At 33.6% G+C, this 14247-nt stretch overlaps 1 protein-coding gene across 1 annotated transcript in view; it reads right to left on the bottom strand.

Moving 5' to 3' along the window:
- The window catches only part of CDH19 (cadherin 19), a gene marked incomplete at its 5' end in the record, with an annotated part of 75675 nt that overhangs the window by 41564 nt on the left and 19864 nt on the right, over positions 1–14247 (bottom strand). Inside the window, 3 exons of the mRNA XM_080926226.1 lie at positions 228–412; positions 11178–11342; positions 13348–13467. Of these exons, the coding sequence (XP_080782352.1) occupies positions 228–412; positions 11178–11342; positions 13348–13467 (470 nt within the window). The remainder of the gene's footprint in view (positions 1–227; positions 413–11177; positions 11343–13347; positions 13468–14247) is intronic.

Raw genomic sequence — 14247 nt, 5'->3', positions numbered from 1 at the left:
ATTCTGCACTTGATATAATTTTAAATTTGAACATGCAAATTAAAAAGAACTTTATAAAACTACATCAGTTATTTCTAAATTAATTGCATTTCCAAGCTACATAGCAAGACCATGATCTCTTTGATTCATGTTTTAGTGCAGCAAAATATAACCAATAACTGCAAATAATTATATCTTTTGTTTAGATTTGCACTAGTCAGTAAAGTAAATAATTTAAACATATATACCTTCTTAAGTATAACTATCCCTTCTTGGGTTTCATTGTCAATGATTATGTCAAATGTTTGTGAATCATCATCTTCAATGCTATACTCGACCTCTGCATTCTCTCCTATGTCATCATCATGTGCCATAATTTTCCCTATAGTTGTTCCACTGGGTGCCGATTCAGATACAGTGAAGCGGTAGAAACCTTTAGAAGCAAAATTCCACATGATTTGGACACATTTTTAATATATAAATTTTTAAATTTTAGCATATTTTATTTGTAGTCTTTAGGAAAAAACAGGCCTTTCCTGCTAGCTATCATTTTATATTTTAATATTTCTATGTCTCTTAGATTTGCACATATAAAACTAAAAACCATATCTATCATTATTCATAGATTTACTGAAATATAGAAATATTCTTTCCTATTAATATTCCAAACATGGCAATTTGTAAGGACAAAAAGCAGTCTATACAATGGGATTATTCAAAGAGATGTTAGTTCTTTCTTAAAATTTTTTATCGGATATATTTATTTACATTTCAAATGTTATCGTCTATTTCCAGTTTCCCCACCATAACCTCCCATCCCATCTACCCTCCCCTTGCTTCTCTGAGGGTAAACCACCACCCACCTACCACTAACACAGGACCCTCTCCAGTCTCCCTGCTCTGACATTCCCCTTCACTGGAGCATCTAGTCTTGGCAGGATCAAGGACTTCTCCTCCCATTGATTCATGCCCAACAAGGGCTACATATGCAGTTGGAGCCATGAGTCTGACAAATTCTTTATGACTTTCCTCTCAAATCATTTCACAGATTTCCTCTGGATGTTTTGTATTGTTTTAAACATGAAAGTAATACTAGTTAAATATTACTGATATTCTACCACTTTATTTTTAAAGCAAAAGGAACAATTTGTACCTTAGAATTTTTTCAGTTGAAAAAACATTTGTGATTACAAAAAGTAAAATAATGACTTGCTATCATACTTTTACAGGTAGTTTATGGGAAATGAGCAATGGATCAATAGTTAATAGCACTGACTACTCTTCAAAGCATCCAAGTTCTATTCCTAGCACTTATCCCAGGTGCCGCACAAATATATCCAACCCATATTCTAGGAGATCTAAATGCTCTCTTTTGACACACATACATATGGTGTAGTCAGACACATACATCGAAATTTTAAAAATGCCATAAAAACGTTAAAATGTGAATTTTTAGAATTATATATTACTTTGTTTATACCTACCCTTTTCAGAACTAGGAATAACCAAGGTACTTACTTCTTCAACTTTTTTTTTTCTACACATTTCACCTTTTACTTTTAATGTTGGTTTAATATAGACTTCTTTCACAGTCATGTTCTAAAGTTCCATGATAATGTCAGAAATAATATACATATACATTCTTTCTTTTGTTTATGGTCTTGAAAATGAAGCAGATAATAACCATGATATCTATAAGTAAGAAGGTGATACTATGATTGTTTTATATTTTTCTAATGTAAAATGCTGTCTTAGTTGAAAAAACTTGGATACAAACTGAAATAAGTGACATTTAAGGAAATAAAATACTAGAATGTCAAAACATATTACATGTTCTAAGAAAAGAACAGAGTGCACACTTTAGAGTTTGGTTTGTGTGCTATGGACAAGGCAATAAAGACATTGACTACAGCCATTATTTGAAATCAGTTCAGACCATGGATTTGACTGTTTCCTGTTTGTGACATGAAGCACTGTGTGTCCAATAGTTACACTGAAGCTCTATTGATTAGAGAAAAGTAGATCAATGATATATGCACAATATTTAGATGAGAAAACATTGTGATAAGAGGAAAGATGAAGGTATTGGAGTCTGAACCAGGACAGAGACAGAGTAGGGGGAAGATCTGTAACATAATTTCTTTTTCATTTATAAAGATTTTAAAAACATTTTTGCATAAAAGTATATGAATAGATTTTTCTCAGTACATGGTTTTTTAAAAAGTTTGATAGTGTGCATTAAAGTCTTACTAGTTACAATGAGCATAAAGTACATGTAAAATAATATGTAACCTGGAAATAGTCAGTTTTCTTAGTGTATAAAGATTAAGCATAATGATTTTACTTTTTTTTCCTTCTTTTTTTTTCTTGGCCTTTGTTTTTTCTTAAACTTCATATAATCTCTGAGTTGTTTCTGGGGGGTTCAGAGCTTTCTGGGGTTAGCATCCCACTATCAGTGACTGCATATTATATCTGTTCTTTTGTGACTGAGTTACCTCACTCAGAATGATATTCTCTACATGCATCCATTTTCTTAAGAATTTCATAAAGTCATTGTTTCTGATAGTTGAGTATTACCCCATTGTGTAAATGTACCACAATTTTTGAATCCATTCATCTACTGCAGGACATCTGGGTTCTTTCTACCTTCTGGCTATTATAAATAGAGCTGCTATGAACTTGTGGTGCATGTGTCTTTGTTGTATGTTTAAGTTTCTCTGGGGTATATGGCCAGAAGTAGAAAAACTGGACCATCAGGTAGCACTATATCCAATTTTCTGAGGAATTGCCAGACTGATTTCCAGAGTGGTTGTATCAGTTTACAACGCCACCAACAGTGGAGAAGTGTTCCTCTTTCTCCACATCCTCACCAGCATCTGCTTTCATCTGAATTTTGAACTTAGTCATACTGGCTGGTGTGAGTTGGAATCTCCGTGGTTGTTTTGAATTGCATTTCCCTGATAATTAAGAATGTTGTGCATTTCTTAGATGCTTCTCAGGCATTCCATATTCCTCAATTGAGAAATTTTTGTTTAGCTCTGTACCTCATTTTAATAGAGTTGTTTGACTCTCAGGTATCTAACTTCTTGAGTTTTTGTATATCTTAAATATTAGGCCTCTATGGGATGTGTGGATGGTAATGATCTTGTCCCAATCTGTTGGCTACCATTTTGTTTTCTTGACAGTGTCCTTAGCCGTACAGAAACTTTGCAATCTCATTAAGTTCAATTTGTTGATATTTGACCTTAGAGCAGGAGCCATTGCTGTTTTGTTCAGTAATTTTTATCCTGTGCATATGTGTTCTAAGGTTTCTCCTTTTTTCTCTTCTAATAGTTTCAGTATACCTTTTTTAATGTGGAGATCTTTGATCCTCTTTCATTTGAGATTTGTACAAGGAGATAGAAAAGGGTCTATTTCATTCTTTCACATGCTGTGTGCCTGTTGGACCAACACCATGTGTTGAAGAGGCTGTACTTTTTCCAATGAATGTTTAGAGGTTTTTGTCAAAAATCAAGTGACAATATATGGGAGGGCTCATTTCTGGAACTTTTATACTATTCCATTGATCCACATGCTTATCTCTGTACCAGTACAATGCAGTTTTTAACATAATTGCCTTGTCATGTAGTTTGAGGACACAGATGGTGATTCTGCAGATGTTTTCTTGTTGTTGAGGATGGATTTTGATATTCTAGGTTTTTTGTTATTCCAGATGAAATTGCACATTGCTCTTTCCAACTCTATGAATAATTGGGTTAGAATTTTGATGGGCATTACATTGAATCTGAAGATTGCTTTTGGTAAGATGGCCATTTTTACATTACTAATCCTTCCAATCCATGACCATGGGAGATCTTTCCATTTTCTGAGATATTCTTCAATTTCCTTCTTCAGAGGTTTGAAGTTCCTGTCATACAGGTCCTTTACTAGCATAGTTAGAGTCACACCAAGAAATTTCATATAGTTTGTGACTATTGTGAAGGGTATCTTTACCATAATTTCTTTCTCCACATGTTTGTCCTTTGAGGAGAAGAAGGCTACTGATTTCTTTGAATTATCCAGCCACTTTGCTGAACTTGTTTATCAGCTGTAGAAGTTCTCTGGTGGAAATTTTGGGGTCAATTACATACACTATCATGTCATCTGCAAAGAGTGATGTGTCTAATTCTTCCTTTCCAGTTTGTATCCCCTTTTGATTTCCTTTTGCTGTCTAATTGCTCTGGCCAGGACTTCCAGTACTATGTTGAACAGATAGGGAGAGAGTGGGCTGCCTTGTCTAGTCCCTGATTTTAGTTGGAATGCTATAAGGTTCCCACCATTAACTTTGATGTTGGCTGTTGGTTTGCTGTATATTGCATTGATTATGTTTAGTTATGGGCCTTGAATTCCTCTTCTTTCCAAGACTTTTAACATGAAGTGCTGTGGAATTTTGTCAAATGCTTTCTCAGCATCTAGTGAGATGACCATATGTTTTTTTCCTTTGAGTTTGTTTGTATGGTGGAATATGTTGATGGATTTTCTGATATTAAACCATGCATGCATCCCAGTGAAGAAGCCTACTTGATCATGGTGAGTGATGATTTTGATGTGTTTTTGGATTCAGTTTGCAAGGATTTTATTGAGTATTTTTGCATCAATGTTCATAAGTAAGATTGGTCTGAAGTTCTCTTCCCTTGGAGGGTCTTTGTGTGGTTTAGGAATGAGGTTTATTGTAGGTAGTGTTTCATCTGACTCTATTTTGTGGAATAGTTTGGAGAGTATTGATATTAGGTCATCAATAAATGTCTGAGAATTCTGCACTGAACCCTTCTGTGCCTGGGCTTTTTTTTTTTTTTTTTTTTTTTTTTTTTTTTTTTTTTTTTTTTTTTTTGGAGGATTTTGATGACTGCTTCTATTTCTTTATGTGTTATGGGATTATTTAGATGGTTTACCTGGTCCTGATTTACCTTTAGTATCTGTTATTTGTATAGGAATTTATCCATTTCTTCCAGATTTTCCAGCTTTATTGAGTATAGGTTTTGCAGTAGGATATGATGATTTCTTGAATTTCCTCTATTTCAGTTGTATTTTCCACTTTCCTTTCTGATTTTTTTTAAATGGATGCTCTCCCTTTGCCCTCTAGTTAATCTGGCTAAGGGTTTATTAATCTTTTTAATTTTCTCAAAGCACCAGCTCTTGGCTTTGTTGATTCTTTGAATGGTTATTTTGGTTTTTATTTGGTCAACATCTGCTCTGAGTTTGATTATTTCTTGCTCTTTACTCCTCTTGGGTGTATCTGCTTCCTTTTGTTCTAGAGTTTTCAACTGTGCTGTCAAATTTCTAGTGTATGCTCTCTCCAGTTTCCATTTGGAAGCACTCAGAAATATGAGTTTTTTTTCTCAGTACTGCTTTCATTGCATCCCAAAGATTTAGATATGTTGTATATTCATTTTCACCAAATTCTAGAAAATCCTTAATTTCTTTCTTTATTTCTTCTTTGACCATGCTATTGTTTACTAGAGCATTGTTTAGTTTCCATGTATACATGGGCTTTTTATGTCTTTGTTGTTATTAAAGACCAGCCTTAGACCATGGTGATTTGATAGGATGCATGGGAGTATTTCAATCTTCTTATATCTATTGAGGCTTATTTTGTGACCGATTATATGGTCAATTTTGAAAAAGGTGGCATGAGGAACTGAGAAGAAGTTGTATTTTTTTGATTTGTTTTGTTTTAGGATGATATGTTCTATAGATGTCTATTAATTCCAATTGGTTCATAACCTCTGCTAGTTTTACTGCATTCTTGTTCAGCTTCTGTTTCCATGATCTGTCCATTGATGAGAGTGGGTTGTTGAGGTCTCCCACTATTATTGCCTGGAATGCTATGTACTTTTTGAGCTTTAATAGGGTTTCTTTTATGAATATGGGTGCTCTTGTATTTGGAGCATATATTTTAAGAATTCAGAGTTCCTTCTGGGAAATTTTTCCTGTAATGAGTAAAAAGTGTCCTTCCTTTTCTTTTTTTTTCTTTTTTTAATAACTTTTAGTTGAAAATCTACTTTATTCCATATTAGAATGACTACTCCAGCTTGTTTCTTATGGCTGTTTGCTTGGAAGGTTTTTCCCCAACCTTTTACTCTGAGATAGTATATGTCTTTGTCTCTAAGATGAGTTTCCTGTATGTAGCAAAATGTGGGATTCTGTTTATGTATTCAGTCTGATAGCCTATGTCTTTTTATTGGGGAATTGAGTCCATTTATGTTAACAGATATCAAGGAATAGTGGTTGATCTTCCCTGCTATTTTTGCTTTTACAGATAGAATTGTGCCTGTGTGTCTTTCTTCTTTGGTTTTCTTGATTAGCTATTTTCTTGTTTTTACTAGAATGTAGTTTTTCTCCTTGTATTGGGTTTTCCACCTATGATTTGTTGTAGAGCTGGATTTGTGGTCAGATATTTTGTAAATTTAGTTGTGTCTTGATCTATGTTGTTTTCTCCATCTATGGTGATTGAGAGTTTTGCTGGGTAAAGCAACCTTGGCTGACACTTGTCTTCTCTTAGGGTTTGCATGATGTCTGTCCAGGATCTTCTAGCTTTCATAGTCTCTGTTGAGAAGTCGGTTGTGATTCTGATTATTCTGCCCTCATAGGTTACATGACCTTTATCCCTTATTGCATTGTTTCTTTGCTTTGGGCACTTGGTATTTTGACTATTATATGTCAGGAGGAATTTCTTTTCTGGTCCACTCTATTTGGAGTTCTGCAGTCTTCTTTTATGCTCATGGTCATCTCATTCTTCAGGGTAGGGATGTTTTCTTCTATGTTTCTTTCTTTTGTTGAAGATATTTACTGTGCCACTTTGTTGATATTCTCTGCCCTCTTCTATTCCCATTAGTTTTAGCTTTGGTCTTCTCATTGTGTCCTTGATCTACTGGAAATTTTGGGTTAGGAGCTTTTTGGCTTTTGCATCTTTTATGACAGTTTTGTCTGCTTTCATTGTTGTCCTCAGCCCCTGAGATTCTCACTTCCATCTCTTGTAGTCTGTTGGAGATTCTTGCATCTGTGACTTCTTATTTCTATTTTAGGTTTCCTACCTACAGAGTTGTCTCTTTTAGTGTTTTCTTTATTGTTTCCATTTCTATTTTAAATTCCTTCCTCAATTCCTTCATCTCTTTGGTTCTGTTTTCCTCTAGTTCTTTGATTTCTTTGAGTTTTTTTTTTCATGTTTCCTCTTTAAAAGCTTCTATTTCTTTATGTTTTTCTTCCCGTTCTATTTAAAAGATATCCATCATCATCTTGAGGTATGATTTTAGGTCTCATTCTTTTTTTTTCTGGAGTGCTTGGCATCCTGCTGTTTGCTATAATGAAATGAGCTGGGTTCTGAAGTTGCCAGGTTGTCTTGGTTTCCACTGGCTAAGTTCTTTGGCTTTCTTCCTGCCATCTAGTTGTTTTAGATTATATGTGGTCTTCTTGTCATTGACTAGTTCCTGTCTCCTCCCTGTACCTGGCCTGTGTCCCTGGATCTCTGCTGTTTTAGGTGGCAAATGGCTTGAGAGATGGTCTGCGTGCAAAGCCCTTCTGAGTAGACCGGAGTCTCTATGGCATAGTTCTTTCTCCTATGGACAAACCTGAGGGCCGCACTTATGGCATGCTAGGCCTGGACCTCTCTGTGCCCCAACTACTTGCCAGGCCTGTGTCCCTGGATCTCTGCTATTCAGGTAGCAAATGGCCTGAGTGTTTCTTCCCCATGCAAGGGCCTTCTGGTTAGAAACCAAGCGCCTAAGGCAGAGTTTCTGCTCCCCTGAACCAATCAGGGAGCAGCACTTTCCATGTGCTAGGCCTAGCCCTCTCTGCGCCCTTGCTACTCATAGCACAGTTTCACCAGGCCTGCATTCCTGGATCTCCCCTGTTCCCAGTAGCAAAAGGCCTGAGCATTTGGTCCCCAAGCAAGGGCCTTCTGGTTGGAATCTGAGTCCCTACAGCAGAGTTCCTGCTCTCCTGAACCAATTGGGGGATGGGAAGGGAGCCCTTTCCACCAAAACCTCTCTGTGCCCCCTGCTACTCGCAGTGCACTCTCACCAGGCCAGTTTGTCTAGATCTGCTCTTCAGCATTCTAAAGGCCGAATCAAAAAGATTCTCAGACAATTTAAGTTTTGGTGTAAGAAATGAAATATAAAAACAAATGACTAAAAACCTTCAACAAAATTATTTTCCATTATCAGATAATGAGTTGTAGACCTATATTCTGGGTTTTAGACATTCATCTCTATGTGTGTGTATAAAGTGAGTGAGTGTGTGTGTGTGTGTGTGTGTGTGTGTGTGTGTGTGTATGTATGAAGTATGTGTGTGTTTATAAAGTGTGTGTGTATGTATGTGTATGTGTGTGTGGTATGATATGGTGTGCATGTGATATGTGTTATTCAAGGTGTTATATCTGTGTATATGCTATCTTGCTAACAACTATTAAAACCAAGAACTATCATGACATTTGTTGTACCAGTCATCAATTCAGACAAAGTGACAAATTATACTTGAAGTATATTTGACATAGTATAGCGTGAACTCAATGATAAATTTTACATGCAGTGTAATGTTTGTTTGATTCATTCAATAAATTAATTTCAATCATTTTAGATAATAAGATTTATGCACTAGACTATTATTCCTGAATTTGTTACTAATTGGGATGGAAAATACCTATGTATATGAGATTTAAGGAATATATGAGACTGTAATATGAACTTTACAAAATATACCACATCTTTTTTTTTATCAAGATTCTGAAGAACTCTGTAATAATTCTTGCTTTAAATGTCAAGACAGTAAATTTTTATTTTGTTTATTTTTCTTACAACTTTATTTAAAGAAGAGTGATACATGTACAGATTTTAAAAAGCATTTTGGCAAGTCTTTTAGAGGTTCGATAGCATGCATTGAAATCCCACTAGTCACCATAAGCATAAAGTGCATGTAGAACAGAATGTATTATGGAAACTGTTTTCTTGGTGTGTATAGATTAAACATAATGATCTTCGAATACCAAAAATTGCCACAAGGCTCTATTCTTGCTCTTGGATTATTAATGATTTAAGGTCTAGGTGTACCACACTCTGAGAGGGTGCTAAACACTTACATTTTTTTCCTAAGAAGTAATGAGGCTTTCATTATTTGGCCTTTGTTATTCTTGAGTTTCATATGGCCTTCAAGTTGTTTCTGGGGTATTCAGAGCTTTCTGTGGCTAGTATCCAATTATCAGTGACTGCATATTATGTCTGCTTTTTTGTGACTGGGTTATCTCACTCAGGATGATATTCTCTAGATGCATCCATTTTCTTAGGAATTTCATAAAGTCATTGTTTCTAACAATTGAGTAGTACTCCATTGTGTAAATATACCACAGTTTTTGTATCCATTCATCTACTGAAGGGCATCTGGGTTTTTTCCAGTTTCTGGCTATTATAAACAGGGCTGTTCTGAACATTGTGGTGCATGTGTCCTTACTGTATGTTGGAGCATCTCTGGGGTATATGCCCAGAAGTGTGATAACTAGGTGTTCAGGTAGGAATATTAGAAGAGAAAGTGGGGAAATATACCACATCTTAAAACTGTGCAGCAAATAGAAAGGAAGAAATTTTATTATAATCTAATACCACCAGTGTTATACTTGGTATATCTGTCTTTTTAAATTGATGAGCAGTTTCCTTATGAAGTATATAATACTCTGGTTAGGCTAATTGATTTGATACTTCTGTGATTGGCAAGTATTGGCTGAGTGGGGTTATTCCTATAATCATTAAAGAAGGAAAGTTTGGTACATGATACACATTAAAATCTACTATAACTATCAATCCATTAAAACCATGAGCAATGCAAGGATGAGAGTTCAACTTTCTATATATACTGATTGTCACCCAAGACACATAAACCACATAAAGTGCCATTCGATCATTGCAGGTGCTACTGTGTAGAGATAATTGCAAAAGAAAACACTTCTGAAGAATGTAAAAGGTAGATGGACAGTGGCAAAGGCAATGAAAAGATGGTATTTCTGGATGTGGTATCTCATGATTCTATTCTGCACTTGAAACATTGAGGGAGAGAGAATAAGTGACATGATTTGAGAATCATTGAGCCCTACAGAGTGAGACCAGTCCTTAAAATTACATAAATACAATAGAATAATAAAAAAAAGTAATACATATATATATATATATATATATATATATATATATATATATATATATATAATTTAATGAAACATTAATGCCTATTAAAACTGGAAGCCAAACAGAATGACAGTTTCATCTTTGTGTATATATAATCAATGTCCAGAAATTATCTACTGGTTGACGAGCATATCTACTATTCTCTTCATCCTGTGTTTTTTATGGTAATTGATAATTGTTCATGCTTTAACAATACTTCTAAATCTATTGTTGTCACTAAGTTATGACTACCTAAAAATTTCTCATGATTTGATGTCTATAATAAATGAGAGAAACAAATATAACTTTCTTGCTACAAGAACAAAAACTAAAAATTTTGTAAAATTATTATTACAGATGCATAGAAGAAAAGTTTCAAAAGGTATTCATCTCAAATTCCTGTGATTTTGTGAACGTGTCTTTTGAAAAAGCAAAAGGAATCAAACTTGCAGACAGAATTAAACTGCTAATATGTTAGTCTTGACACAGAATTGGAGGCAGAAATATTTACATAAGTGTGTAAGTGTGAGAAATATTTAGTTTATTATATACAGCTGAGATCTATAATCAGTCAAGAGTTATCAGGCAATCTTTGGATTCATGACCAACCCTCAGGTAACAGCCATTAAGGATACTCTGCCTCATATTAGCTACAAAGACAAGTGAACAATGTCAGCAATCTAATAAAGAATAAAGTACATTGTGTCCAAGAGATACAGGAAATGTCCAGTGTACTTTGATTGTAGCCTAGTGAGCCCACACTAAAGGTTTTCAAAACAATAGATAAGTTATCACCCCATGGCAATTTGTCATTGAAGCTGTAGAGCACAGACTCATTACTTTTTCTCTAACGTTTTCACATTAGAACAATTCAACTGTATAAAAAATAGCACATTTGTTTTTTTGTAATTTTAAGCTGTTGAAATGCTCTGTGTAGAGTGCACAATTTAACATCTGTGCATATTATAAACATGATATAAAGAAAAATGGAAATTCAAGTTCCTTCCTACTTACTTTCTTTGAATATTGGCTTGTTGTCATTAATATCCGACAGCTTAATTGATACGGTTGTTGTTCCCGACAGGGCTCCCGGCTGACCAAGCATGTCTTTGGCTTGAATAATTACACAGTACGTATCTTGCAACTCTCTATCCATTTTAGAAGATATTCTTATGACTCCTTTTAAAAATAAAACAGTACAGTTCCAGTTATTTCTCTTAATTGTTTTCTAGCTAACATCTTAAGCATTGCATGATGTAACAAAATTTCTGATATGTGCTAGCTACTAACACAAAGATTTATAATACTAGGGAAATTAAAAACTAATTGAATCAGGACTCCCACCACATTTCTGAGCAAGACTATAACCTTAATAGAGAAGTACAGAAAGTATGATATAAGTATTTCAGAACTATCAATTTTTTCCAATTAAAGAATGAAAGTTTGTTTTTTATATTTTTTATATAACTTAACTGGCCAGTCTACCCTTTGGCCCAGGCTTAGGTCATCATCCTGGGTTCAGCAAAATGTCTCTTTACAAGAAATTTAAAGTCACCCTCACATTCTCTTTCTCACTTGAACCTTTATGTTCACTTCAAAATTCTTGACTGATTAAACATATGGACTCATTGATATACACATGTATATTCGACAGTTCTAAGTTCCATAATATAAAGCCCATCTTTGTAATTTTTAATTGTTCTTATTATTCAAGAGGTTTTAGCGTAAAACCTTGTGGCAAAATGCTTAGTATAAAGTCTGAATTTAACAAACAAGGTTCTATGAGGTAATTTAATCTTTGTGTTTTAATATTAATAAAACAAAATAAAATAAAAATTAAAAGAAAAAACAGGGAAAGGAGAACATGTATTTATTGCTGGTGGGAGGGCAAACTGATTTGGTCACTATCAAAATCATGATGGAGTTTTTTGAGGAATCTGAGAATCAATCTCTAGGCTGCTCTAGAACATATGTATCCAAAAGACCTTACAAAAGAGACACTAACCCATGTTCACTGATGCTCTTGTAATAATTAACAAAAATTAGAAATACCATTTATTGATTTATGGATAATAAAATGTGGTACATTTATACAATGCAACATTATTTAGCTCTTTGCAGAAAAACACAGGGACTTGCTACAAATATAAAACATTACAACAAAACATCATATTCTACAAAACATTTTAACCTCAAAAAGCTTTGACAAATACAGTTATCAATTTCTCACAAATAAGTGGGAAAATTTTAAAATATTTTACAATATACATTATCTTTTCAAAACTTTAAGCCTATTTATTTGAATAATAATTAGAAATTTGTCCATTTGTCTACTTGTTAAATTTGGAGACAACTAGTTGAAATGTCAAAACTTTAAGGCCTATAAGTTCTGAAGAGGAAGATTTGTAAGTGCTTTCCTTTGATATGGACATAACAATTAATTCTCATAAAACAAATAGAGGAGCCAATGGATATGCTTATAGCTGATAATAAAGTTCAGAATTTATTTGTAGCATAGGTAAGCACTGGGTTCCATCACCATCAAATGGTAACCAATCATTTTAAGATATATCTCAAAACAAGAAGCATATGAATTTGCCTTGTGTTAAAGGGTATTGATGGGATTGATACAAAATGGATCTGCAATGATAATCTTTGTTTAAAATGTACAAAAGGACCTTGTTTAAAAGATAAAGACAAAAGTGCACAATGTAAAAGCTATTTCTTGTCATCAGATACCATATATATTTAATATTATTCAGTAAATTAGATATCTGATTAAGAACGCACATGCATCTTTTTTTGTTATTTTGCTTCATACCCCTGATACTTAATGAAGATAGGAAGTTCTAATGTGCTTTCTGTCTTTTGGTCTCTAATGACTGGTCAGATTCCGGTAATGTTTACTTCACATATTTTTAATGTTCTTTGCTCACTTTTCTCTAATAGATTTATAAGATTTATTGCATATTTTTCACACATATTAATATTTTATGAAATATTTATTGGAAAATCCAATCACTGAATTACAATATGTCTTGTGAAATTATGTTAGTGAATGACAACACATTATGTTGAAACAGGACATCTACTATATAATATATTTTCAACCAAATAAATTGTGCTGACATTTTTCCTCTTGAGATTCATGAAGAATTTCATCATTTTTAAAATTCACATATACCTGTTGTTGGTTCAACAGAAAAGTATGGTTGGCCTCGTTCTAAATTGTATATAATGCGAGCATGGTAGCCACTTGTGGGATCATCTGCATCGGTGGCTGTTACCTTGATGACAAATGTTCCTAAAGGGAAAAGATGTATTAACAGCAACTCAAATTTAGGTCTTACTCACTAATAAATCCCAGTCAATAAAACAAACAACATGATCATATTAAAGAAAATCATGCTGTTCTTCATATTTCAACTGACAAGCTTATTAGGTACCATACAAACAGGAGAATATACCTATATCATCTCTTCATTCCCTTAAGTTCTGGGGACAGCAAACATGTATTTTTGGTAATTAATGATATGAACTATTAAGTCACTCATTATTGCATTTTGTTTATGTTTTGTCCAAGATGTGTGATGAGTAAAGAAACATTAAAATATTTTCAAAATATTAAGCTGTCTGTAGCTGAAATAAATACTGTTGAAAACATTTGTAAATATTACAGTACTTAGCTTCCCGAAGTATCAATTGACAAATGGTACACTGATTAAAGACTCCAAAATTTCATTGTAAATGTCTATTTGATTTAATTTTTTTTTAAAAAAGCAGACACATAAATATTATTATTAAAATTCTACACATGGACATAATTAACTATATATCAACAATAAATTTTAAGTGATACCAAAAAAGTATTTTAACACACTGAACTTTTCTTTGTGTTTCTATTGACATAGATTTTTAAATCATGATCCTTATGAAAAATCATTTTTGAATTACCATATTTTTTCTTTCTTACAACTTTATTTTAAAAAAGAGGGATACATATACAGATTCTTAAAGTCATTTTGGCATAACACTATATGGATATTTTTGTCAGTACTTAATTTTTTAGAGTTTTGATAGCATG

Source organism: Micromys minutus (genome assembly GCF_963924665.1).
Source record: "Micromys minutus genome assembly, chromosome: 12".
Classification (NCBI taxonomy): domain Eukaryota; kingdom Metazoa; phylum Chordata; class Mammalia; order Rodentia; family Muridae; genus Micromys; species Micromys minutus.
Note: the sequence above shows the minus strand (reverse complement) of the source record. Positions and strands in the feature narration are given on the sequence as shown.